Source organism: Pocillopora damicornis, chromosome 9 (assembly GCF_964200805.1).
Source record: "Pocillopora damicornis chromosome 9, jaPocDami1.2, whole genome shotgun sequence".
Classification (NCBI taxonomy): domain Eukaryota; kingdom Metazoa; phylum Cnidaria; class Anthozoa; order Scleractinia; family Pocilloporidae; genus Pocillopora; species Pocillopora damicornis.
Genome location: NC_142678.1, coordinates 8,012,864 through 8,036,712, shown reverse-complemented (window position 1 = coordinate 8,036,712; position 23,849 = coordinate 8,012,864). Strand labels below are relative to the sequence as shown.

At 36.9% G+C, this 23,849-nt stretch overlaps 1 protein-coding gene across 2 annotated transcripts in view; it reads right to left on the bottom strand.

Moving 5' to 3' along the window:
- LOC113669634 (uncharacterized) overlaps positions 1-23,849 on the bottom strand; it is a 39,332-nt gene that overhangs the window by 6,456 nt on the left and 9,027 nt on the right. Inside the window, exons 1-22 of one of the 2 annotated variants that reach the window (XM_027185702.2) lie at positions 22,851-22,998; positions 22,449-22,598; positions 15,692-15,760; positions 14,356-14,552; positions 13,571-13,675; positions 11,299-11,566; positions 10,572-10,677; positions 10,089-10,171; positions 9,498-9,623; positions 8,573-8,655; positions 7,327-8,313; positions 6,187-6,433; positions 5,664-5,833; positions 5,442-5,491; positions 4,762-4,820; positions 4,381-4,433; positions 3,815-3,868; positions 3,230-3,283; positions 2,524-2,579; positions 1,785-1,872; positions 1,218-1,337; positions 63-120 (exon numbers count right to left, since the gene is read on the bottom strand). In XM_027185702.2, the coding sequence (XP_027041503.2) occupies positions 63-120; positions 1,218-1,337; positions 1,785-1,872; positions 2,524-2,579; positions 3,230-3,283; positions 3,815-3,868; positions 4,381-4,433; positions 4,762-4,820; positions 5,442-5,491; positions 5,664-5,833; positions 6,187-6,433; positions 7,327-8,313; positions 8,573-8,655; positions 9,498-9,623; positions 10,089-10,171; positions 10,572-10,677; positions 11,299-11,566; positions 13,571-13,675; positions 14,356-14,552; positions 15,692-15,760; positions 22,449-22,470 (3,055 nt within the window). In that variant the 5' untranslated portion in view covers positions 22,471-22,598; positions 22,851-22,998. Of the gene's footprint in view, positions 1-62; positions 121-1,217; positions 1,338-1,784; positions 1,873-2,523; positions 2,580-3,229; positions 3,284-3,814; positions 3,869-4,380; positions 4,434-4,761; positions 4,821-5,441; positions 5,492-5,663; positions 5,834-6,186; positions 6,434-7,326; positions 8,314-8,572; positions 8,656-9,497; positions 9,624-10,088; positions 10,172-10,571; positions 10,678-11,298; positions 11,567-13,570; positions 13,676-14,355; positions 14,553-15,691; positions 15,761-22,448; positions 22,599-22,850; positions 22,999-23,849 lie in introns of those variants that run through there. The other variant, XM_089182719.1, reaches the window with a different exon arrangement.

Genomic DNA, 23,849 nt, shown 5'->3' with positions numbered 1-23,849 from the left:
GAACTTACGTTTTATACCTTTGGAGCGAACAAAGTGGAGCGAGTAATGTTGCCGTAACTTACCTAATCCGCCCATGAAGGCAATATTGACATTGTAGCCAACGCCTATTCCAGCACCACACTGAAACAAACAAGACACATCCAAAGGTACTAAGTCTTGCAAAAAGTAGAATTTTTAGGTTGAAATGATTTGTTCATCTTGACACCTACTTTAAATAACTAAATCAAAAACAACAGTAGAAAAACTTTCTTTTGCTGTCTAATCTACGCCTGTTGTCAACATGGAGTGTTCAACTCTTATTTTGACCAAAACGTCTGCACATTACTAGTGTATCAATTATTGTAAGAGACTCACAATAATCGATACGTTGTCAAAATTAATTCATTGTAACTGATTGTTGTGTGCGATAACTTGAGCCGCGCTGCCCTGCACCCAATCCTTCTCCTTACCCATCCCGACTTGTTTGGTCGTTACATATCAGAATCAAAGCAATGGAGAAGTTTTCAATTGAGAATCGAAAGTAATCCATCACTTCGCTTTGTGATTGGTCTAAAAAACTCATGTCACCTTCTCAAACAATCAAATGAACAACTTGAATCAATTGTGATTTAGTTCGCGTTTTCCCGCGTTTCATGCAGTTTGTTTCAATTTGAGTTCACTTTGACTAATGATGATGACGACCTTCGCTCTGATTGGTTGTTGTGATTACTTTGGATACGGTTTTGGACACTCAATTGAAAACGACTCCTCTCTATGATCATGCATGACACTTTCTACATATCTGGTCCCGGCAGTAAACAGGACGCTTATCATATGTAAACCTGGTGTATGGCATTACATTCCATACTAATTCTCTGAAGTCCGATAGAAAATCGAAATGTCTGATGTTAGAATCCTAGTCGAGGGAATCAGATATTTCCCCGTCTAACACGAAAAATGGTTAACATCCTTCTTTAGGAGCAAAACTGTTTTCTACGTTGTTTGTAGTTGTAACACTATCATTTTACCCTGTGACCCCTAAGAGTGACTAACATCTAATTTCTCCATACAATATCACCCTTGGATCAAACAATAAAGCCACAAGAATGAAGGAAATGATCACCAGCTTAAGAAACTCTTGATTGCCAAACAAATTCTCCTTTTCAGCACCTTAGGAAATGTACAGAGAACAGTATGGAGAATATGCATACTGATGTTAGGGTGGAAAGGGTTAATACCTCTTCTGACTTTCCAGTACCAGGGAAGAAGGTCCCGTCATCATGGCGGTGAATTGAGATGTACATAACATGTGGGTCGTCATAAAACATCTGCTGAGTTCCATTTCCATGATGAATGTCCTGTAGAAACATGGAGAAGTTTTTGAAATTGTATAACCAAGCACTTCGGTGGCAAATACAGCTCAAATTATAACAGAAATCTCAAAGATCACCGAAAAGACAGTTGCTAGGTTTTGCCTTAAACGAAAACCTTTTTTCTAATCTCTGTACAGACATTAAACTATGGGATAGTTTTCAATTGGGTACCGAAAAAGTAGAGCAGAGTGATCACGGGAGTCAAAGTCAATGAGAATTCAAAGTGAAAATAAGCAAACTACCAAAGCGCGGGAAAACGCTGTTGACCAAGTTTCGGTTGGTTTTACTTTTGCGTCTAATTGGTTGAGAGAATAGCGCAGATTTTCTGGATCCATCACAGAGCGAGGTAAAACGAGACCAAAGCAATCCCAGATTATTTTCGACCCTCAATTGAAAATTGCTTCAGAGAGGACCAAGCTACATTATACTTACCCAATCCACAATGAGAACTCGTTCAACTGACAGGTTCAGTCTCAGTAGTCTCGCAGCAATTGCCACACTATTAAAGTAACAGAAGCCCCTGCAAAGAAAAAAGGTCGCATTGAAGGTTACCCGACACTTTTTCAGAAACTTCCGAGGACTTTAAATATTGAGACACGCTAGAAGTAATTTTCAGATAATTTCAGCCACTTTTCTTCGGGAATACTCTTTTTCCATATGGCCCGGCCTCGCGCGCGCTTTTATTGACAAACATGAGAAAACAATCCTCTTATTAAGGCCGTAAGCGATACGGTGAGCAGCAGGGCCAAAATGTCGTAAGACCCCGCTAGCTGCAAGAAGGAAGGAGGATAAAAAAAGAAAGAACCACAGTAATGTGATTAAGTACTTGTTAAATGAGTTAGGTCGAGCCGGACGGGAAAATATGTGGCTCTCAGAGGATTACATTCGACCTAAGGCCAAAACTTTCCCCTTCCGGTCTCCAACTAAGTCAATAAGCACATGTTATTTGAGGACAAGACTTCGCGCGGCACTTTTGCGGGCTTAAGTCGCGGCGAAAATTCACTTTGTGTAACATAGAGAATTTTTGTGTCCATCTTTGTTCCCGTTACAGAATTTTGTCCCTACGTGATGAAATGCAGTGATGTGTTTTGGAAGCCCTAAAAAAACACGAAACACGAAGCGGTTAATAGTAGCAACATTTCTGTTATTCTCTCCTGGCCTTTCAACTTACATCGCTTGATGAGCTTCCGCATGGTGTCCTGGAGGTCTCACTAAAGCGAATCCATTCTAAAAAAAAAAAAGGACAAAGCAATTAGTTACATGTATTATTACGAGTTCAATACGATCCACTATTTTAAATATTATATCACTCCTTCTATTTTCCTCTTTCCTTTCATTGATCAACCATTTTTTTAGTGATGAATACGAGTAAGATTTTTCTATACAAGATAAGACTCTTTTAGAAAAACACAACAAAAACGGCAAAAACGCGAGTTCAGCAAGCTCTGGAATCTCTGTGTTTAAATACTCTCTTGGCTTAAAACTTTCCCACATTAATGTTGTTTTTATTTTACGCCGTTATGTACTCATCATCAAAATCCTAAAAGAATTGAAATAATGAGACAAAAATTGCACCGCAACATACCCTGCATACACAAGTATGCAAGGTGCGCTTGTTCCTAAATGAGAAAGAGTACGAGTACCGCCTTTCTCATTTTAACCTTTAATTTCCAATTTTAAGGAAATAACTGACCCTCTGAGTTGAAACGTGATCCTCAACGGGTCCGGGTGCGTAAGAGAATTATCTTGTTTTTTTCCTTCTTTTTTTTTTCCCCAACAAGCTTAGAGCTTATTAAACCAGCATCAGCAGAGAGACAGCTGTGTCTGAGTTCTTTGATTGCTCTCTGTAGTATGTTTTCATCAAAAGTCATGCTTACCTTCAGTTCCCCTTTGGCAACTTTAGATGCAAGTTCCACGACACACCCGACGGCCTTAACAGAAACAGGAAAATTGCGTTAGAAATGCACCGATACGCATAATCTGTTGATTATGTATTTTTTAATTTTAATTCTCATCCAAAAACATCATACTTTAACTGACCCAATTTACTAAGGCTATGGTTAAAAGGAACAATTGAAATAGTGGCTGTTACTTTATGATATTTAAACAGGAAGTAACTTAGATTTGACCCTGCAGGTTACATAGACCGTGAAGAAACGACCTCGACACATAAATTGCACAATAAGTGATTGCAGAGAAAGAGAAGCCTTTTTTCAATCTTCTTTTTCCGGAACCACTTCCGTTGCGGTTTGCTTGGAAAGATCATTTTGCCGCTTGTTCACATTTGGCTGCAGTTGTATCACCCTTTCCTAGATTGTTCATTTTTATAAATATCAAACTACAAAACAGGAAAACGTACCAGACTGAGTAATGTTACTCTTGGCTCCAACTCATTGAAATCAGTGCAAATTCTATAGTTTAGGCATCCATACATTGTGCTATAAACAACTTGTTTTTCTTACCATTCTGGCTGCATTAGCACTGTGCATTTCATTCCATATTGTATCTCCATCAACCTACAAAAACGACACCCATTAAAAAATTATCATAATTGCAGCAGCCATCGACTTTTAAAATACCCTAACGAATGTAAAATTCCCCTAACCAACTCATTTGACAAATGAGTCGTAATGGTCTCCAACCTCTCCTCACAACCATCCTTTCCACCCATTTATTATGCTCATAGCCAGTCCCATGCAATCTTCAGGAACTGATAGTTCCTTGATGTAACGTGGAAAAAAGATTGACTCTCCTGGAAGCCCAACATCAGCATGTGGTTCAATTTCATTACACAACATTCTACCGTGATTATTTCCACTCATGTATTTGTGCTTAAGCCAATTTACATGCAGTGTACAAGAACTGACAGTTTCTCTATGTAACGTGGAAAAAGGGATTGATTCTCCAGAAAACCCAGCATCAGCTTGAGGTTCAATTTATATTACAAAATATTCTACCATGATTATCTGATACCGAACAAAATGATATGTAAAATATAACTAACTAACAGCTTTATGGCTCAACTTACCCCAATCCCACCACAAAATAGTTTATTGAAACACTTGAGCAAAGTACTTGTCCCTGATAAAAATACAAACCAAAAGACCAAAGGTCATGTTTGAACATAAACAAAGATCACAACTGAACACTATGCGTGAAATCCGGTCAACGGAGCTTTCATCAATTTTTTGCACCTTTCCAACAAGTTTGGTTTTTTTCCTCTTGTTTCTTCCATAGAAAAAGAATTCATAATGTTTAAACAAAGATCACAATTGAAAATCATGCGTGAAATCCGGTCAACAGAGTCTTCGTTAATTTTCTGCACCTTTTCAACAAGTTTGTTTTTGTTTTCCTCTTGTTTCTTCCATAGAGTAAGTTCATAATTTTTGATGAAATAAATGTCCCTTACCGTCCTCATTCTTTGTTCTACATTGTGTGCTGCCACCAAACAACATGGTGTGCTGTTCACTGAAAATAAAAAAATGAAAATTATGTATAATGTATAATGTCATTCCTTCCTCTAATCAAATGTTATTAATTATTTTTTCTACCGTGGGGTTTAATAGTAACTTAACTTGTCCTTTCACGTAAAGAACTAAACGTTATGAGGAACTTTTTTTCCTGCAAAAGGCCCATCTTTCCAAATACTTTAAACACCAGCGCGTAAACCGTATCTTTTCCCCAAACATTTTGATAACAAATCAGGAACATTTGGAAAACGTGCCGCAAATTTGCAGAAATAGACATTATTCAATGAAATTTACATGTCTGTATAGCAAACTGATAAGAACTTCATAAAATTATACCACGGTTCCCACCGATCATTGCTTTTGCAAGTTTCATGGCTCCTAAAAGAGCTGTTTGTTGTTCTTAAGGATAAGCATAACCTAAACCTTCCGTGTTAAGAGAGCTTCGTCAACCTGTAGTCTTGTGAAACTGTGATCCAAGTCGTCAGTAGATTTAAGATATTTTAAAATTTTAACCTAACATTTCCATTTTGTTGTTCAAATTTTGGCGGTATGAAGTGATTCGCTATAAAGCAGCGTTATATCTATGTTAAAAGTTTACTCAAGCGTGAAGTGGACCTACCTGTGAACTGTAAGAATTTCAGCCAAGGTAGCTTTTCTAGGACGCACTCGCTGTATGAACAAAAATAGCATCATCAATTTCGTTCCACTGCAAAATTTCACCAGTCACAATTTAATTACAAATACCTATTGAATCCCCTGAAATTTCAAGACTAATTGGACAATCTCACTTTCGTATACACAGCACAATTACAACGCACAAGTTAATTGTGCACACACTCACTTCGCAAAGATTAGCTACACCGGTCTCCTGCAGTCGTGCCCAGATACTTTGTAATCTTCCTGGGTGTTCTGGATGGGAACTGGCATCACCACATGAACACTGATGTTTTAACATAACTGTGTCGTAAACAAGGCCGGTACGATTCCCTGTGTCAGCCACTTGACCACTACCTAAGAATTACGACAATTATTTGTCAAATGTGGCTTAAAAAAGTAACTAATTGATTCACCATCTTTCTCCATTCTCCGATCATTCAATTCAAAATAAATAAATATAATTACTTTTCCTTCATGAAAATATAATTTACACTGTATCACCACAGTTTTGGCACAACATCTACAAATGCCTAGATTAACTTCCTTTTTTTGTTCACATTAAATATTGCGATTCAAACTGTACATTCATATTCAGCAAAGGGTACGAAACCAGATTCTCCTCTCTCCCCTACCCCGACGCCCCCCCCCCCCAAAAAAAAAAAGAGAAGAAGAAAAAACAGCTAAAATGATAATTTTTGTGTGCTTACCTACAACAGGTGATGAATGAGCTCTTGATAAAGGCCTGTGACCCACAGTTGCCCCAGGAGAAACAGATCCTGCGGATGACGCTGCAGCTAAATCTGCTTGGCGCAGCTGTAGAGCTTGTTGGTTTCCTTGTAGCAAGGATCCTTTTTCAGGGGAGTCCTGTTGACGTAGCTGACGAATAAGCTGAAGTTCTTGTATTTGTTGCTCTTGGCTGGTCTGAGGTGAGGGAAGGTCATCATGACTGTGTGTCTGTCAGAGCAAATAAACAGGTGTTTTCTTTTTATTTTATTTCATTTTTCCGTTTCATGGTTTTTGACCAGAAGTCAAGCAACAAGAGGTTATCTTTATCAGTGCTTAACATCACCTTAAAGTCTTCATACCCTGTCAAATAGATTAGTAACGTGGACGTTTGCTAACCAGCAACAACGATATATTGTCACGATCGCACATAAATTTCTCAAAATCAGCCAGCAAACAGAAAGGAACTAAAATCAGTTTGGAGAATTGGCTGAGAGAACTCAAAAAATAAGTTAAAACTACGATACCAAGGGTTTTTTTTTATTACAAAATGCAGGAGCAGGAGAATAGCGTGAAATAAATATAACCTAAGACAAGGAAATTACGCTGAGGAATTCCGCATGGCTGCTGGAAAATTCTCCAGTCTCTGAAGTTCAGTGAATATCCTGAGAGAAGCTACAATATTGTGTTGGAAAATTTTTAAAATGAAGGGTTTTGACCGAAGATCTACAAATGAAGTCTTGGTATTCCCATTATTACCATTACATTTGTTTATTTGATAATGAGATGAGGTTTAGAGGGACAGCAAAAATCAAAGTTAGCATGATCTGACGCCCAGAAACAAAACATTTGTCCCAACTTGACATTACCAGTAAAACCCTCAGACTTATTCCCCTTTTTTCTAGACTCGCTCTTTACTTTCCACACTTTTTCCCGATTCCAGTTTCTAAAAATTTTCACTAATTGAAGACTCTAAGAATAAAGGAAATGTTCACGACCCAGAGAAGCTCTTGATCGTTACACAAATTCTCCTTGTCGGCACCTTAGGAAATGTATAGAGAACAGTATGGAGAATATGCACACTGATGTTAGGGTGTAAAGGGTTAAGAAATTTAATTACTTACACGAACAAGTCTGGGTAACGGTTGGTGTGGTTGATGTTGTTGTTGTTGCTGCTGCTGCAGTTGTTGCTGCTGCAACAATTGAGCTTGAATTTTTTGCTGCTGCTGTTGCTGTTGCTGCTGTTGTTGTTGTAATTGATAAAAATGCTCCTTCCATGCTTCTTTCTGTTGCATATGTTCCAAGTGTTCTTTGAGCGCTGCCTGGGATTCTTTGTGCACCAGCTGTTGCTGTTGTAATTCTTGCAGCTTTTGCAAGTTCATTTGGAGGTTTTTGGCACCAATTTGCTGCAGAATAAACTCCTGCTGAAGTTGTTGGATTAACCTAGCTTGATTCTGCTGTTGCACCCGTTGTTGTTTCATAAATTCCATATGCTGCTGCTGTAACAGTTCTTGGTTTTGTGGCTGCTGGTGCAGGGCTACACCATTTGACAAAGACAGGCCTGGTGCTGATAGAGACTGACGCAAAGGCCGGTGCACCTTTAATTGTCTTTCCATCTGTGCTGATGTTAGTGATGCAGACAGCCCTCCTCCCACTCCTCGGGGTGATAACAAGTTGTTTTGTGCTTCTGGTGATGTGGACGGTGGCCCTGCTGAAGATGACGAGGGTGGCACCACAGAATTCACTTTCAATTGATGCGCCCCGTAACCCATGGACAGCATCTGAGCTTGTGCTTGGACTAATGCCAGCTGCTTCCACCGCGCCTGATGTTGTGCAGCTGCAGTGACATCACTCTCATCCTCTTCCTCGATTCCATCTGAAATAGTTTGACTAGAATACGGACTCTGCTGTACCTCCATGTGAGTTACATCATTGCTTGCTAAGCTACTGCCATGACTTAGAACACGGGGTTTGTTAGCAAGCGGGCTTGAAAGCCACAGCTGGCTGCCGCGGCCGTGATCCATTCCTGAAGGGTAACGTGGAATTGCTTGGAGATTGGGTAGACTGTGCCCGAGACCAGACCCAGGACCAGTGCTCAAGGGTGACGAACCCTAACAAAATAATTCTCTTTAATTAAACCATGTACCAAACAAAATTATTAAAGATGTCCTCGCCCGCAAAAAGTATGAAGGTGTTGTTGCCATATAATGGTGGAATAAAAAAACCAAATCCTTTTAAAACGTTACATTCGATTGTAAACACTAGGGTACTTAAAAACAAAAAAAAAATTACTCCACCAAATTACACAAAGTATTTACTTTTAGCAGCCCATTCAGTTATTACCACATGACATTCAGTATAGTGTTTTACCTCTCTGTGTGGTGAGGTAGATGATGACTGGTTTGGTGACCCAGGATTGGAACATTCACCCATTTCACCTCCTGCATTTTCCACTGAAAAAGAGAAAAAAATATATGATTTATCTCTATAGATAAATTACATTCTAAAACTACTATGAGTTTAGCTGGCTCTTCTGGTCAGAAGGCAAACTTACAAGAACAGGCTCACGAGTAAAACTGCAGCTCAATCAATAATGGCTGAATCTAAATGAAGTTTTCAACAGCTTTTGGGCAGTCTCAATTGTTTTTTTTTTTTGTACAAAACAAAGAGACTGAGTGATGCCGTGTGTCTGTTCAGTAATATATCACAGAGGAAGTCAAACTGTGATAGGAACATCAGTGACACACTTAGCTGCACCTTGTGTGTCACCTCTTTGTTCTTACCACATTTTGATATCATCAGTTATCTATTACTGGACAGACACATGGCAACATGTATCCTTTTCGTTGAGTTTATGGGTACCTGGTGGCAAGGATTTTTCAGACATGGGGCTGTACTCTGTTTAACAGCTTATTTATAATAGTCACAGCCCCTAGACATCCCAGGGTACATAATAAATACAGTGTGAAAGAGTATGAAAGAGTGCCTGACAAAAGAGCGCATGAAGACCACATCAGATATTGAGATATCTTAGTTATCGGTGGTTAGAAGCAAAGAGCGAACATATATATTTACCCTTGACCCCAAAGACTGACTAGCATCTGACTAATTTCTCACTGTAACATCAAGCCTGATTCACAGATAAAGGTCACAATGATAAAGGGAATAATCACCAGCTAGAGAACCTCTTTATTGTTAAACAAATTCTCCTAGTCAGAACCTTAGGAAATCTGTAGAGACCAGTTTGGAGAGTCCGCATACTGATGTTAAGACAATTTGTGAAACAACCACTTACATGTTAGGCTCTTGTTCATCCTATTTCCATTTCGACGATCTTGACGCCTATATAGCAATGGGCTTCCATGACAATATTTGAGTCTGGCTTTGAGTGTTGACTTTGCTTTCAGGGTTGGTTCAGAAGCTGTAATGATAAACAGTGGTTGTTTTGACAGGTTTGACTAAACATGAGATTTACTTGACCAGTATAACATAATTGTGTTTCAATGAATGAATTCAGGCCTTTAGCCTCTCATTCCCTAAATTCTTGGAAGTTGAACCATTTGAAATCTCTAATCAACATCTAATGTTGTCACACAGTTTGAAATAATTTTTCATTGGAAATTCTGTGGAAATTGTTCAGCTGCCCAACTTATAGCCAAAGGGTACATGTACTTTATATGCTAATTAATTCATAGTTGGCTTTTTCTTGCTTTCTTATTACTTTTTGCCTTTTTTTGATAACACTGTTATAGCAATTAGGTGTAAGTAAATGGCTTTCAGTGAAAAAAAAAAAAAAAAAAAGAACTGAACATTGATCTACATTGTTATCCAAAGGATTACAGCTTTGATAATGAAATTATGACTGCAGCAAATTTGTACTCCTGACCTGTTTTTCTCAATGGATAATTGACTCCCTCATAACCAGTTCCTAGGGGTGCAATTCTATCTGAATCACCATATTGCTGGTTCCTGTCAACAAAACAATTCAAAAGGAGAAAAAACATTAGAGTGATAAAATGTTCTATTGGCACCTGAGCTTGGTTAAAGACAGAACCCTCAAAACATGGATAACTGACTGCTTTAAAAATGAATGGCATTCAAAAATAATTACAATGCAACAGAGGTTTAAAATAGGCAAAGAAGAGACTTTCAGGAAATCAGGCTTCAAAAGTGAGGCATCATAGCCGAGTCTGTATTGTACTAGGACTGCCAAGACTTCAAAGTCCCACCTGATGCATGAAATGATGTCAAGTAAAACTGCCTAAATCTGGAATGCACAGCAAATATCTTTTTAACAATAAGAAAACAAACCTTTGCCCAATTGAATTCAGATATAATCCTTGACAACTTAACAAAAACTCAGACTAACCAGTGCTTAAAGGCTTGTGCATGTGCTCCAGAAGCTAAAGCAAGATCCTTTTGCTTCTTGCTGATGACAAATTCATGAAGACGCTTCTTCACCTCGCTTGAAGATACTGTAACAAGATTTCAGAGAAGCTATCAAAACTAAGAATCCACATCAAATTTGTCAAAACCTCTATTTTCTAAATTACAAAAGAACATGTGCTTAAATGCCATTTCTGAAAGGTAATCCATGCCAACTTTCAACCATGGGCACCATTAATAACTAACGTCTCCTCATGATGTCAATGCATTCTCCAGCAATTTTGTTATGAGAATCTGATGCATGAATCAAGAAGATTGTTAGTTTAATGATAACCATATCCTGTGAACTGCAAGAAAACGAACCAGAGCTGCAAAGGAAAGTTCCCAATCAGATCTTTGGAATGTAAGGGTTGGCAAATTTATCAATTAAATACTGAGGTCAACCAAATTCAGAACCAAAGTATTGTATGCCCATTGAGTGGTGAATTTAGGGACTTAAGCTGCTTGGAATTTTGTTTTCAATAAAAATCCTTGGAACATTTAGAAGGTTCAAATTTCCAATAGAGGGCAATGAGTGTAAACATGTATCATGCCAGAATAAAAATTTCACTCCATTTCCAAAAAAAAAACCCATGCAAGCAACCTTGACCTGGTTACAAAATTAAACTGTTCAAGTACAAGGATATGACATCAATCTGATGTTCACTAACATTCTGGTGGAGGCAGCTGCTGAGATCCTTGGGACTGCTGTGGTTGTGGCTGGGGTGCTTGTTGATGTTGTGACTGTTGCTGTTGTTGTGAATGATGGTTATCCTGTGCTGGTGCCTTCTGAAAGTGCTGTTGTTGAGTAGCTATAGGAGGCTGTTTCGGTGGAGATTGAAGCACTTCTTGCTTTATTTTAGATTGCTTTTCTGGAGGCTCATCCTGATCCATTGCTGAACAACCTTGTCCTCTTTCATTTGATTCTTCTGGTTCAACCTTCAAAAAAAAAAGATATATCATAAAACAGATTCCTTGCAAGGAAGTGGGCAATCTAACACCCACTTTCCTTCCTCACAAATACAATTCTTCATACTAGAGGTATGCAGTTGCTTTTAAGAGTTACATACTGTGTCCATCCTTTCTAACTCTTTGATTCACATGAGTGACCAAGAAAGAATTTCTCCTTACAATATCAAATACAATATCAAGAAGACAAGTGATGAGAATAAAGGAAAATATCAACAAGGGATTACTAGTTGACCCACAATGAAATTCTCTGAACTATCAGCAAAAGAATTGTATGACAGAGTAAGGAGAATTACAAATGAGATCAGAAAGATAGACAAAAACCCTTTAGCAACCCCTATATTCCCCATGTGAAAGAGAGATGGATTACCTTGGGTAGTAATTGGCTGCTACGCTTGTGAGATTTTGGCTTGGGTTTTAAAACCCTTGACAATATTTCAAGCTATCCAAGCTACAGGTATCCACTAACAAACAAATAAATTACAAGCCGGAGATTCCTATCCTGTGATAATTACATTTATCATATATACTACTGTGTTTTACAAGGATTTCCAGCCCTGAGAAAAGCCGTAACAACACATGAAGATATTTTTTCACATGTGTTTGATATCACCAATCAGCTGCAGACACATCACTCGTCTTTCACACCACTCAGTCAGGTTAATGAATGAATGGCAGAGCTTTCACAATTCTCAATACAAGGTAGGTTGTCAGAACTTTCACCAATTAAGGCTGCTAAAACATTGAAAAATCCATACCACTCACAGGCAGTGATATTCAAACTTTTCTAGAAGGGGAAGAAAACTAATATACGAAAAGGAAAACCGAAAGTTATGTATTCAGTGACTTTGGTAATGGCATTTCTTGTGGCTGAGAGCAAAAATTAACAACTGGAAAATCTGCCATAGGATGATTTCGGCCACAGACCAATAGAGGACTCTGCTAAAACTCCAACTTAGGATTGCTGAGCTGGAGATCAATGCATTAGACAAACACATCTCCAAAAAATGAGCAAAGCTTTGGAATCAAAAAGTGTTCTTTTTAGGACATCCCTCTCCCAAAAGGGCTATCATAATTAGTATCCAGACAAGGGTTTCCAACCAACTGGCCCACAGACCAACTGGCCCACAGACCAATTTTCCCACTGACCAACTGGCCCACAGACCAACTGGCCCACACACCAACTGGCCCACACACCAACTTTCCCATGGACAAGCTCACCCACAGACCAACTCGCCTACAGATCAACTTGCCCACAGATCAACTGGCCCACAGACCAACTGGCCGACAGACCAACTTGCCCAGAGACCAACTCCCCCAAAGATCAACTTGCCCACAGATCAACTGGCCTACAAACCAACTTGCTCACAGACCAAATGGCCCACAAATCAACTGGCCCACACCAACTTGCCAACACATAAAATCACTTCAATAAGCTGATTACAGAATTAGTCTGATCAAGTGATAATAAAGTAATTGAAGTTTCAACTGTTGTATTGTCCATAAACTTTATGCCGTTATAATACAAACCAAAGTGTTCGGCAATGAGCATACTGTTACATACAAACACTTAGATGCTATGGACGCTTTCCAACACCTTTCCAACACTTATTACACTACCAAAATGTGTATTTCTTAAGTAAGAAGGTTTTTATTTTGTTCATATGTTACAGTTTCTTGTTGTTGTGTATGTTATGTTATATTTTAAACCAAAAAATCAAAACGAATGTTCATGGATTTGAATCTCAGCATCTACTAGTGTTTGAATGTAATAGTATGCTGGTTACTGAAGACTTTGGTCTGTGAATGACTTTGAATATATGAAAATCATATATATGAACTGTGGATTGATAAATGCATACAAGAGAGAACTTTGAAGTAATGAACTTTACTTAAAAAGCAATCAAAAAGTTATTTTAAGCATGGGCCAGTTTGTCTGTGGCCAACTTGACTGTAATTCCAGACAAGACTAACCTTAATTTTTGGTTGAGGAAAGCGGTACTCCCTTTCTTTTTGTGTCTTTTCTTGTGGCTCTCTATGGCGGTGGTCTTCTTGCCTCTTCATAAGCAATCTCTTACGCTGTTTAAAATAACTATCTGGTAAATGACTAGATCTGAATTAGCAATACACAGATTAAGATACTGAAAGGATAAAAAAAGGGTTAGAAGTCTTGCAAAATAGGCATCAAACACCTTGGGGCTAAAGGGCAGTTTGTCTAGACCTGAGCCCCACTGTAATATTTGCATACACTGGCTCTTTCTTCATGGTTGATATTACTCTGTACTGATTTTTTCTTTCAAATTGCCTCTTTAGTAGCATTCAACTGTAATTTAACAGTCTCAATTAGAAATTTAACCCTCATTTCTTCAAGATATAAAAATAAAGAACTGAATTAGCTGAATTACCTGAAGGATTAAGTTTTAAGTTTTGACTTTCAAAATCAAAAATCAGATTTTGAGAATGGGTTCTGAATTGTGAAAGGCTCTAAAAGAGATATATATATATATATATATATATATAAAAATATGGTAACAATTGCATGTTAAGGCCCCTGAGGAAGGCAAATGCCGAAACGCGTCGGGTCTTTAATAAAGCGTTGAAAACGGAAGCACATTCTCCATTGTGCAAATTATATATATATATATATTATATATATATATATTGTATAAATATGTGTACATCTATATATGTGTATATTATATATATAGAATAGACACTTTTTAAAAACATAAATTTGCACCAATGAGTTATTTCCATACCTGCAATTCGTGCTGATGCTGTTGCTGAAGTTGCTGTAACTGGTGTTGGAAGTTTTGGTAGAGGAGCTGTTGCTGCAGCTCCTGTTGCTGCTTGAGATAGAAAATGTCCGAAAGTTGTTGTTGTTGGCTGGGTGACAGAATAAAGCGTGGCATGGCTACTCCTTCTGGAGAAACTGTTGATGCATAATGGTTCATGTCTGAAAGACAAAGAAAAACTTATGCTTGCATACATGAACATGAAGGGAAAAACATGAAGAGAATTCTATGACCCAGGGTTAATTCCTGACCTGATATCACATTGAGTAAATCCTTTCACTACCAAGATCTCATTACTAATTCTCCTTGCTGTCTTCCATACTACTGATCCCCAAATTGATATTTTTCTTTATTCTCATCACTCATCTGTTTGATATTGTATTTCTTATTCAAAGGAGAAATTATGTCCTGCCCCACTTGCTGTTTTCCAAGCTCTCTCAAATTTTCTCCTCCACAAAAACCTAACACACCTATTACCAACTTGGCCTTGATGCCCTTACAGATGAACAAATTAAAACATAACAATTCTCATTTCTCACTATTATTTGTCTGTGCTTTTGAGAAATAAACGCTTTACTAAAATCATCAGTCAAGATCCTCTTCAGCTGCTTCAGTTGCTTCAGTTGCATAAATTGAAAATACAGACTCAGAGAGAGTCCTCCATTAAAAAAAAGACATCAAGATTTGATTCAATTGTCTTCCCAATAAGTTTTAAATAAACCCTGTTCTCTCTAGTCTGACCCTCTCTCCATCAAGCACTCTGTTTCGGAGCCCCAGAAATTGGTAAGTTCCCACACGGCTAATTAGAGCATTTCTGGTAAATAGACATTGTAGGTACAGTGTAGGCCAACATCAAGTTTTTCAGTTATTCTAGATGTACTTCTCTCCAATTCAACTTGAGTTGATAATCTATATAGCCAGTGGAATAGGAGATTGTAATTGATTTAGGTAAAATGGCATACTGGTTCAAATTCATCCTTTCATACAACTAATTTTACAAGGTACATTTGTCTAAAAGTTCATAATTTTTTTTTTACTCTCTTTACATAGATGTTTACTTATTTGCCACACTACAAAAATTTGCAACAAAGCAAGATACATTAAGTTAGATTTTACAATGTGTATGGCAATGAGTCCACAAGGCTAATATACAGTTAGGTTTCCTCCCTAAAGAACACACATTCATGCAAATATATAAACAAACTAGACAGATACAGGTGTGTAGGTGTGATGCATACATGTAGTACAATAAAGGACAACATCCCTCATAGAATAATTCCTTACAAAAAAATTTACTTACCACTAAAGTTTTGCACTAAGGGGACCACTGGTATCCTACTGTTAGTGGATGTCACTCTTGTGGGAGAATCTGAAGAAGAAATCAACAAGACTAGGCTAAGATACTAGGAAAATTTGGTGTGTTTATTTGTTGTGGACTTAAATCTCAATCTTACATACTTGAAGTACTACACATTTCAAACTCTAAGGATCAAGAATGAATTGAATGCTATACAAACCAACACAGTAAAGAAGAAAGTAAAAACTTATTTTCTTGATTCCAGTCTTTCATGCTGAACTTAATTGTGTGCCTTGAAACTTGAGTCTGGGTCCATTAAAGGTTTTGGTGATTGAGAATCAGAGGATTCATTCAAGTTTTGAGTGACTTTCAATTTAAATTTGACCAGTAATGCACACTTGAACTTCTTAAAAGATTCTCCAACCTTAGTCAAAGCTGACAATAGCACTCAAAATGGGTTGGTGACATGAGCTTCCAAATACTGTAAGAAGTTTTTGTGGCCCAAACGTGGCAGCGTTACTTTTGATATGAAATTGTAGTCTCATGGAGTTATTTATATAATCTGTACTAAATCACAAGTTCAGGTGAAGCCTACAAACTAAAAAATTGTGAAGCACTTTCTTAAATTCTAATTTTCTGCAAAAATTTAAACAGCCAGTCCTGTCTTATTTACAGACAAAATTCTCAGTATCATTGCAGACCATCCCAATCAAATTCAGAGAAATCTATGATGAATCATATAATATAAATACCAACATACTTAAACAATGTTTTCACTGTTAGTGATATATAAAGATGGCAGTGATCATCCGGTTATGAATACTATTTGAGCAGTAGTGAAAATAAAGCTTGAAAATAACTTTCAAGCTTGTATGGGAGTTAAACCCATGACCTCTGTGATATTGGTGCAGTTCTCTATCAATTGGACTAACCCATCAACTGGGTGCTTGTCATTTTGTGGTTTTTAATAAGCCCATGAGTAAAGAATGAATGAAAATATAAACATCGTACAGTAATACAAAGAGATGAATATAAGAAGTCAAAAGTTATCAGCTTGTATGACAATGGCCATAAATTGACAATTTGTTCAGCAACAACAGCTACAATTTCTAAACCAACTACTGACCAGAAAAGGGAAATCAATAGCCCTTGTGAGGACAACTGCACCAGAATATCCACTGTTACCCTTTGGCTCAGCTACTTAGTTAATATTAATGCATCTAACTATTTTGCTGGAGGTCAGTTTCTAGAATAAGCCTATCTTGGATCAACAAAAAATGCTGAACTATACTTTGGTGTAACACCAGCTGCTTCACACTTTTATTCTCTAAAAAGCACTCACAGCAGCTCTGAAATTGAAAACCAGCTCTTTAAAAAACATAAATGCAGCAAGACAAGCTTAAATTTATCACCCTTTTAGTTTACCATACAGCATGAACATATTGTGAGTTTTGAATTACTTGATTGTGGATTTTGCCAATTTCTTCCATCCACTAAAGTAGTATTTTTTGTGGCAAAAAAATCCAACAAAATAGAGTGCTTCAAAATTATTTGCCTTCTATTAAGTCCAATGAAAAAGTCTCAGAGAACAAGCAAGGTATGTTATTTTTAGATTTTGTAACTGTGTAAGTCAAGCAATGCTAATGACCTACTCATTAGATCTCCTCCTCAAAAAAAAAACAAACAAACAAAAAAAAAAATAGTGAAATGTGTGGCTTTAAAGCTCAGTTGGTAGTAGCACCCAACTAAAATCCAGGAAACACATGTTCGAATCCTGTCAAAACCTGAAAATTTTAAATAGATGGCTTTCACTTACAAATTTGATCACAATTCTGTTTAAGTACAAAAATTTTTACAATTGCCAGAAAAGCCGCAGTTCAAATGAATGAAAGATAACATTGACTGAGAAATAAATATACATATTTAGTTCTCATGGTGAATATCATTATTCCAAATGTTATTTAAAAACAATTCTGTATCAAGTGCACCCCCTGAGGCAAATTCAACTCTGTGTTATTGTCAAGACTGAGAGAACCTTTAAAAAGTATGTTACTTAAAATAAATGCAGACTGCATTCTAGTGAGAAAGCTCCTCACTTGATTTTCACTACCCAAGTGCATTTAACAGAGACTTGTATTAGACTTAACGCTTTACTAAGTTCACATCTTCTTTAACAGAAGCCAGGGTCTGATTTTCCCACTCCCTGAAAAAATTTCCTCCTTTGCTCTGAAAATGCCTGGAGCAATTTTGCATTAAAATTAAAAAAAAAAAGTGTTTTTACTTGCATCCTCAAATCTCATTGTACCTATATCTACTTAAAAACCAAAACTGGAAATAACAGGTGATGGCTGATTGCAAATTTCTCAGTTGATGATTGCTATTTTTAAAAGCTCAGTAAAATTAGCATGTTAATTCAATCTCCCAGAGAACCAATTATAGCTGATGAAAAATTAAAAGACAAGCTGTTTAAGAAAATATCTGGTTTAAAAATTAAACCTTATGTCGAATAAATAAATTTGCTTGCATATAAATGTAACCAAAATTTCACATTTCTGTCTTTCCCAAAACTTGAAATGGTACATGTATACCATGAAAAGATATTAATTCTGTATACTTTTATAGATGAAAAGTACTTTCATCATCTGCCACATTAACAATGAGCCACAAATTAAAAATAGTATCTTTGCAGAAAAAGGTAAGAATATTGAACATGTGTTTCTAAATGACGAAAATAAAGAAGTTGAGGTGGTGATGAGACAATGAGTGAAGAAATATATGTATGAACTATAATGACAGAGATTAAAATTAATCCGGATTTGATATCAGCGTTGAGGAAATACATTAAGTTCAAACATCAGTAACAGTGAAAAATAAATGAATATCCAATCAAAGGCAAATACAGCTGAACTGAAAGCTTCTTATGGACACACATTTACTGAGCAGTTGCTACAAGTCAGAATGCTAAAATTAGTAACCATACCCTACCAGACGATGAAACAAACCAAGAGTCCAAGAGGGAATGGTACAAATGAGTTGAAATTGTTCAAAGCCAAGAAAACAGAGCTCCAAAAGAGGTTCAGCTGCTTGGAAGATATCTCTCTTAGCAACAACACAACCAAAACTGAGAAGTGTGGGACTGCATGTAATATTTCCTAACTTGTCACAGATCTGTCACAAAATTTAACTAAGGTAGAATCTATTATTGGAAACTAAACAGTAGAGCCTACGAACAACAAATAAAGCTCTGATTTATAATTAAAAAGAGAGAAAAGATCAGAATTTGAATTGCTTCCTTATATATATGTCCCTGGTTTGGCTTCAAGCTCATTTCTATTCACCCTGCAAAATCATTCCTATGAAATTGTCTGTCAAAATATATAACTCTCTCCACTACTTTATTTAGAGCTGTCAATAAGAGTCACAAGCTGGCCAAGATAGGCTGCTAGTCCAGTGTTCATAAGAAGCACTAGTGGCCAGCATTTTCAACAGCTTTGTTTTAACAACAGTTTCTGATGCAACAGATACTTTATTATGACAAGGCAGTAAAATACCTGTCTTCGTCAGAAAGAAATTCTAACCTTTACATTATTTTTGTTTGTAACCAGAAAGATTGATTAAAACTTGAAAGAAATCATTAAGGAAAGGTTAGAGGAATACAAATGAACAGGATAAATGCTTGTGTCTTCTGGGCCCACACTTGTTTCAAATCAGCCGAATCCTTTATGACTGGCTTTCAAAAAATCTCTGGGAACATTGCTAGTCTGACATCTGTATTCTGCTTCTATTACCTTATTTTACCAAAACTGCTGATGAATTGTTGTACATTCTAACCACTATTGAAATACCATCACAGAAGTTTGTATAGCAACCATTTCCCAGTTTTAAGAAAAATTAATAGTTTCCATAATTCACCAGTTAAAGGCTTAATCGTGTAGTCTGACTGTCCAGGTGAGTACAAGTGAGGTGTCCCTAAAGGTGTGTCAAGAGAAATGGATCTTTTTCAAGTTGGCAGGGGAGTTTGAGCTAACTGGATTCAAGGTAGTGGGGCTCTGCAGTTTACATTAACAAATCCCATCATTTTGATTGGCCAAGAGAAATGTAGTTTTCATGTGACATAATGCAGATGATAGGTAGAGCAGTGCAGAAAAGAGGTATTCTAGAGCAAAAAAGATGACATGACTAACACTTAAGCTGGGCTTAGAATTTTTTTTGACCTGGTAGACTCATGAAGGCATTTTAAACATTGCTATTTTGATTGAATGCTATAGTGTTGACAAAATGCTCAATGACATACGAGTTTGAATAAATTATTTTGGCTTATGGCTTGCACGCTTTGCTTCTGCATAACTGTTAAAGGACCATTTCTACATTATTTCATACAGACCATTGACATAAGACTTTTCTTATGAAATTTGAAATAAATAAGCACACAAAATTTTTTTCAAAGACCTTAAATTTGTCTCCCCTATGGGCATGTGCAATTTAGTTCACCTGAAAGCCGACTGGAAGATTCCGTTCTCATGCCTGCTTGTTCCAATTGCACGTGGAATCACGTGATTACCTGAACAAATTCCCATAACAAAATAGTATGGTTGAAAATTCTCAAGGCCTTAACTTAATATTGCTAATTATTAATATCAAGCTCAATACTATCTGATATAACTGAATGTCGTATGAAACTTAACATTGCCTCACATGAACTACTACAGTAATGCCCAGAAAACATATTCATCTGTTTGTGCAGACTTTGTACTTTGAAAGATGTGTTTACATTTGTGTCAACACATTAATGGCTTAATGCTTTACACTAGATGCATTTTTATTCATTCTGGGTTAAATTTCAGCATTTAAATATAAAAAAAAATTCTTAGGCTCAAGTTACACTTCAGACCAAACTTTGTCTAGTTCAAAGGTAAGTTTTGAAAAGACAATTTTTATCAGGGCAAGGGAAATAAGTGTAATAATTGTATCAATAGTAAAACCTTCAAGGCAGGGAAAGATGCAAATAAGCAAAGATCAATTTAAAGGAAAAGGGACTGAGAACAACCTTAGCCATGACAGTTCTAAGCCAGAATTATACCAGACCACATTTGGGAATGCACGTACATTGTATTCCTACAGTTACAGGATCTGCAAGCAGTAGCTCACACATCTATAAATAAACTAGATACATGTTACTCTGTTAATTATAGGAACCATATCTGTATTAATGGATTAATGTTACCTAACATGCACAAAAGCAGAGTGCTGCTTGGCCAAAGGACTATTTTACATCTTGCAAATACAGACAGCAATGCTCTTCATAGGATCACAAACATTTCTATCTTTGCATAAAATCTACGAGGGTGGTAGACACATTTTGCACCAATTTCTCTTCTAAGAATGTGCTATAAAAAAAACAACAACAAAACAAACAAGATAGCACAAGCTGAGGAACCCTTCATTGTATACACTTTGATAAGACTGTGCTTAACAGAAAAAGACGGTCACAGGTAAAAATGTTATAAAAATCATGAGATACATTTACTGTAATAACAGAAATGGTAAAAATGGAACTGTTTTTACTAAATACAGCTTTATATTGATAGAATAATGCCCTACATCAAATGTAACCAGACCTGTTTGATTTGTAATGTTCCACACAAGCTTAAAAGTAATCTGAGCAAATAACGTACACACCAATGAACTGGACGAGGAATAAAAAGCAGCAACAAGAAGCCATTTGTTTACAAAATAAATGATATATTTCAAGTGCATTATCAGAATACAATTTTTATACACGACTGTCAAATTTCGCCATAGCAGTATGACAAAGCCCTCCATAAGATTTGCAATGTACTAATTTAGACTTAAAAGATGACAGACTGATTTGAAATATGAAACATTGAAGACAAGATACAAAGCGAACAAGTCACCCCTTTGTGTTGAAATATATGGCTGCACGACAATACTTTTCTTTCATTTTGGAAACTTGCTAACCTTCCAGATTATAAAAACTACGATCATGAGCAGAATTTGATCTGTACAATCAGCACCTTCTAGTTTCAAAATTTAATATATTTCCGATATTTTATGGATAATAATATTTGTTTGCCTGCTAGCTAGCCATGTATAAAAGAGAACAAAAAGTAGTTTTTCGTAGCCGTCTTTAAACTGTTCAAACTCCTACATTTGATAACTTTCGCTCCATTTCAGTTGCTGCAAATATTTTAGTTTCTACAATAATAGACTGTGCAGAAAATATCAGATCGAGAAGTTGAAAAAATACGTACAATGTAGATAAACCTCGCGCGCAGAATAGCTAGATCGCTATGAGCAAATTTGTGTGCAAAGCTGTTATGACAGATGGTAAACAAAAAAAAGACAACCGAGGGTATAGGCGTAATCAAAGACGGAATCTTCCGGTCAGCTTTAAATGCAAAATACATTTAGTATTTCCCATCGGTAGAAATACATCGCGGAAAAAATGGATCCGAAAATTGGAGACAGTTTCCTCTCTAGGTCAGAAGAATTTTTGTCACAATCTGGCCGCGAAAACACCAATGCATTTTTCAAGATAGTAAATTTAAGAGCTGCAGGCAAAAGTATAAACTTAGAGAAACTGACGTCGTGGAATAACCGGCTATCGAGTCTCTAATCTGAATTACTATTCGACTAGCCCAAAAGGCATGATCGCATGAAAAGCTGTCTTTATTCTCTCCCTGAAAGCCCAGAATCCATCGTTAATTTCGCAAAAAAAGGACAAAATTGAATCAACTACCTGCTTCGACTCTTCTTTCCATCGTCAAGTATTTGCTACATCTGCTAAGTTCTAGGAATGTGGTGAAGAACTGGTGTTTGAGTCACAGGCGCCTTTTAAAAAATTCCCTCAAGCTCGCCAGTACAGTTCCACACTAACATGGTTTACTAACTGAAAGAGAAATACTACATCATCGACCAACCTTACCAAAAACTAAAAACCTAGCTCTTACAGAACCAGTTTGCCGTTTATCTAAAGCGTGCGATGGTTGAGTAAGATCGATGAAGTTGACAAATGTATGCTGAATATAAGTTGAGCTTGTGTTCGTTATGAGCGATATGGCGTGAAGATCCGAGCGTTTCTCGCTTCCATGGAAGCGAATCGGCATAATTATCGACAAAACAGAAAAGCGTTGAATTTTACCTATCTTTCCAAGGAAGACGGCCGATTTTCAGTCTCGTGATTGCTCCAGAGCACTTAAAAAATACAATAAGTTGGCAAAGTATAAAGCGTCTAGCTGGAGAACAACATTGATCGGAAGGCAAGGAACGTCACGTGACCCTCCTAGCCCAATCCAGGCCTTATTTTTCGCACCTTTATTACACACAGCGCTGTAGAGTTTATTCAAGTCTAAATATAGCTTGCCCTATTTTAGCAGTAGATTACAGATAAAACGCCGCATGAATAAAATATGCCGCACGAAATTATTTTCAGGCGCAGAAACGACGCAAGATAGAAAAGGATCGCTAGACAAGGAAGAATTGCATCGAATTTCTACAAATTTTACGGCGCATCAAGGGCCGTTTTCCACTTTATCGAGGGTCGTGGACAGCTCACGAATCAAGCAATCCACTATGACGTCAATTGACGTCAAAGGTTTTCGCGAACACACAGAATGTCCTAGAGGTTACAGAGGAGGCAAGATTGTATATCTGTCTATCGTTACAACTGTTGTGACTTCTAAATTTTATTTGACTGGAAATGAGCACTTCATTCGAGTAAACAGCACTTTTATTCAATGACTTGAAGATAAAAGGACCACAGTGATTGCCAATATTCTACATTTGACATCCCGCACTCGCACAATTGAAAGCTGACACCACGTGCTAGCGAAAGTTACCGCAAATTAATTTCTAGCGTCTCTCGTGGCACAAAATTCATTCTCGTCACAATGTAAATGTGAAAAATTAAAGATATTTGAACTATTTATAAACGTGCGAAGGAAAAAATTTGTGTAATCACTCCGTTTTAATAGAGGCGTGACTAGGTGGAAAAAAAATAATTTTGCTAATTGAACCCGTTCTTCGTTTATTCGTTGAAAGGCGACAATTTTTATTTCCTCTTTTTTTTCCTTTTATGTTATTTTTTTTTCTTTCTCTCTCTCTTTCTTTCTCTTTTCAAATTGGAAAACAGTTTACTGTG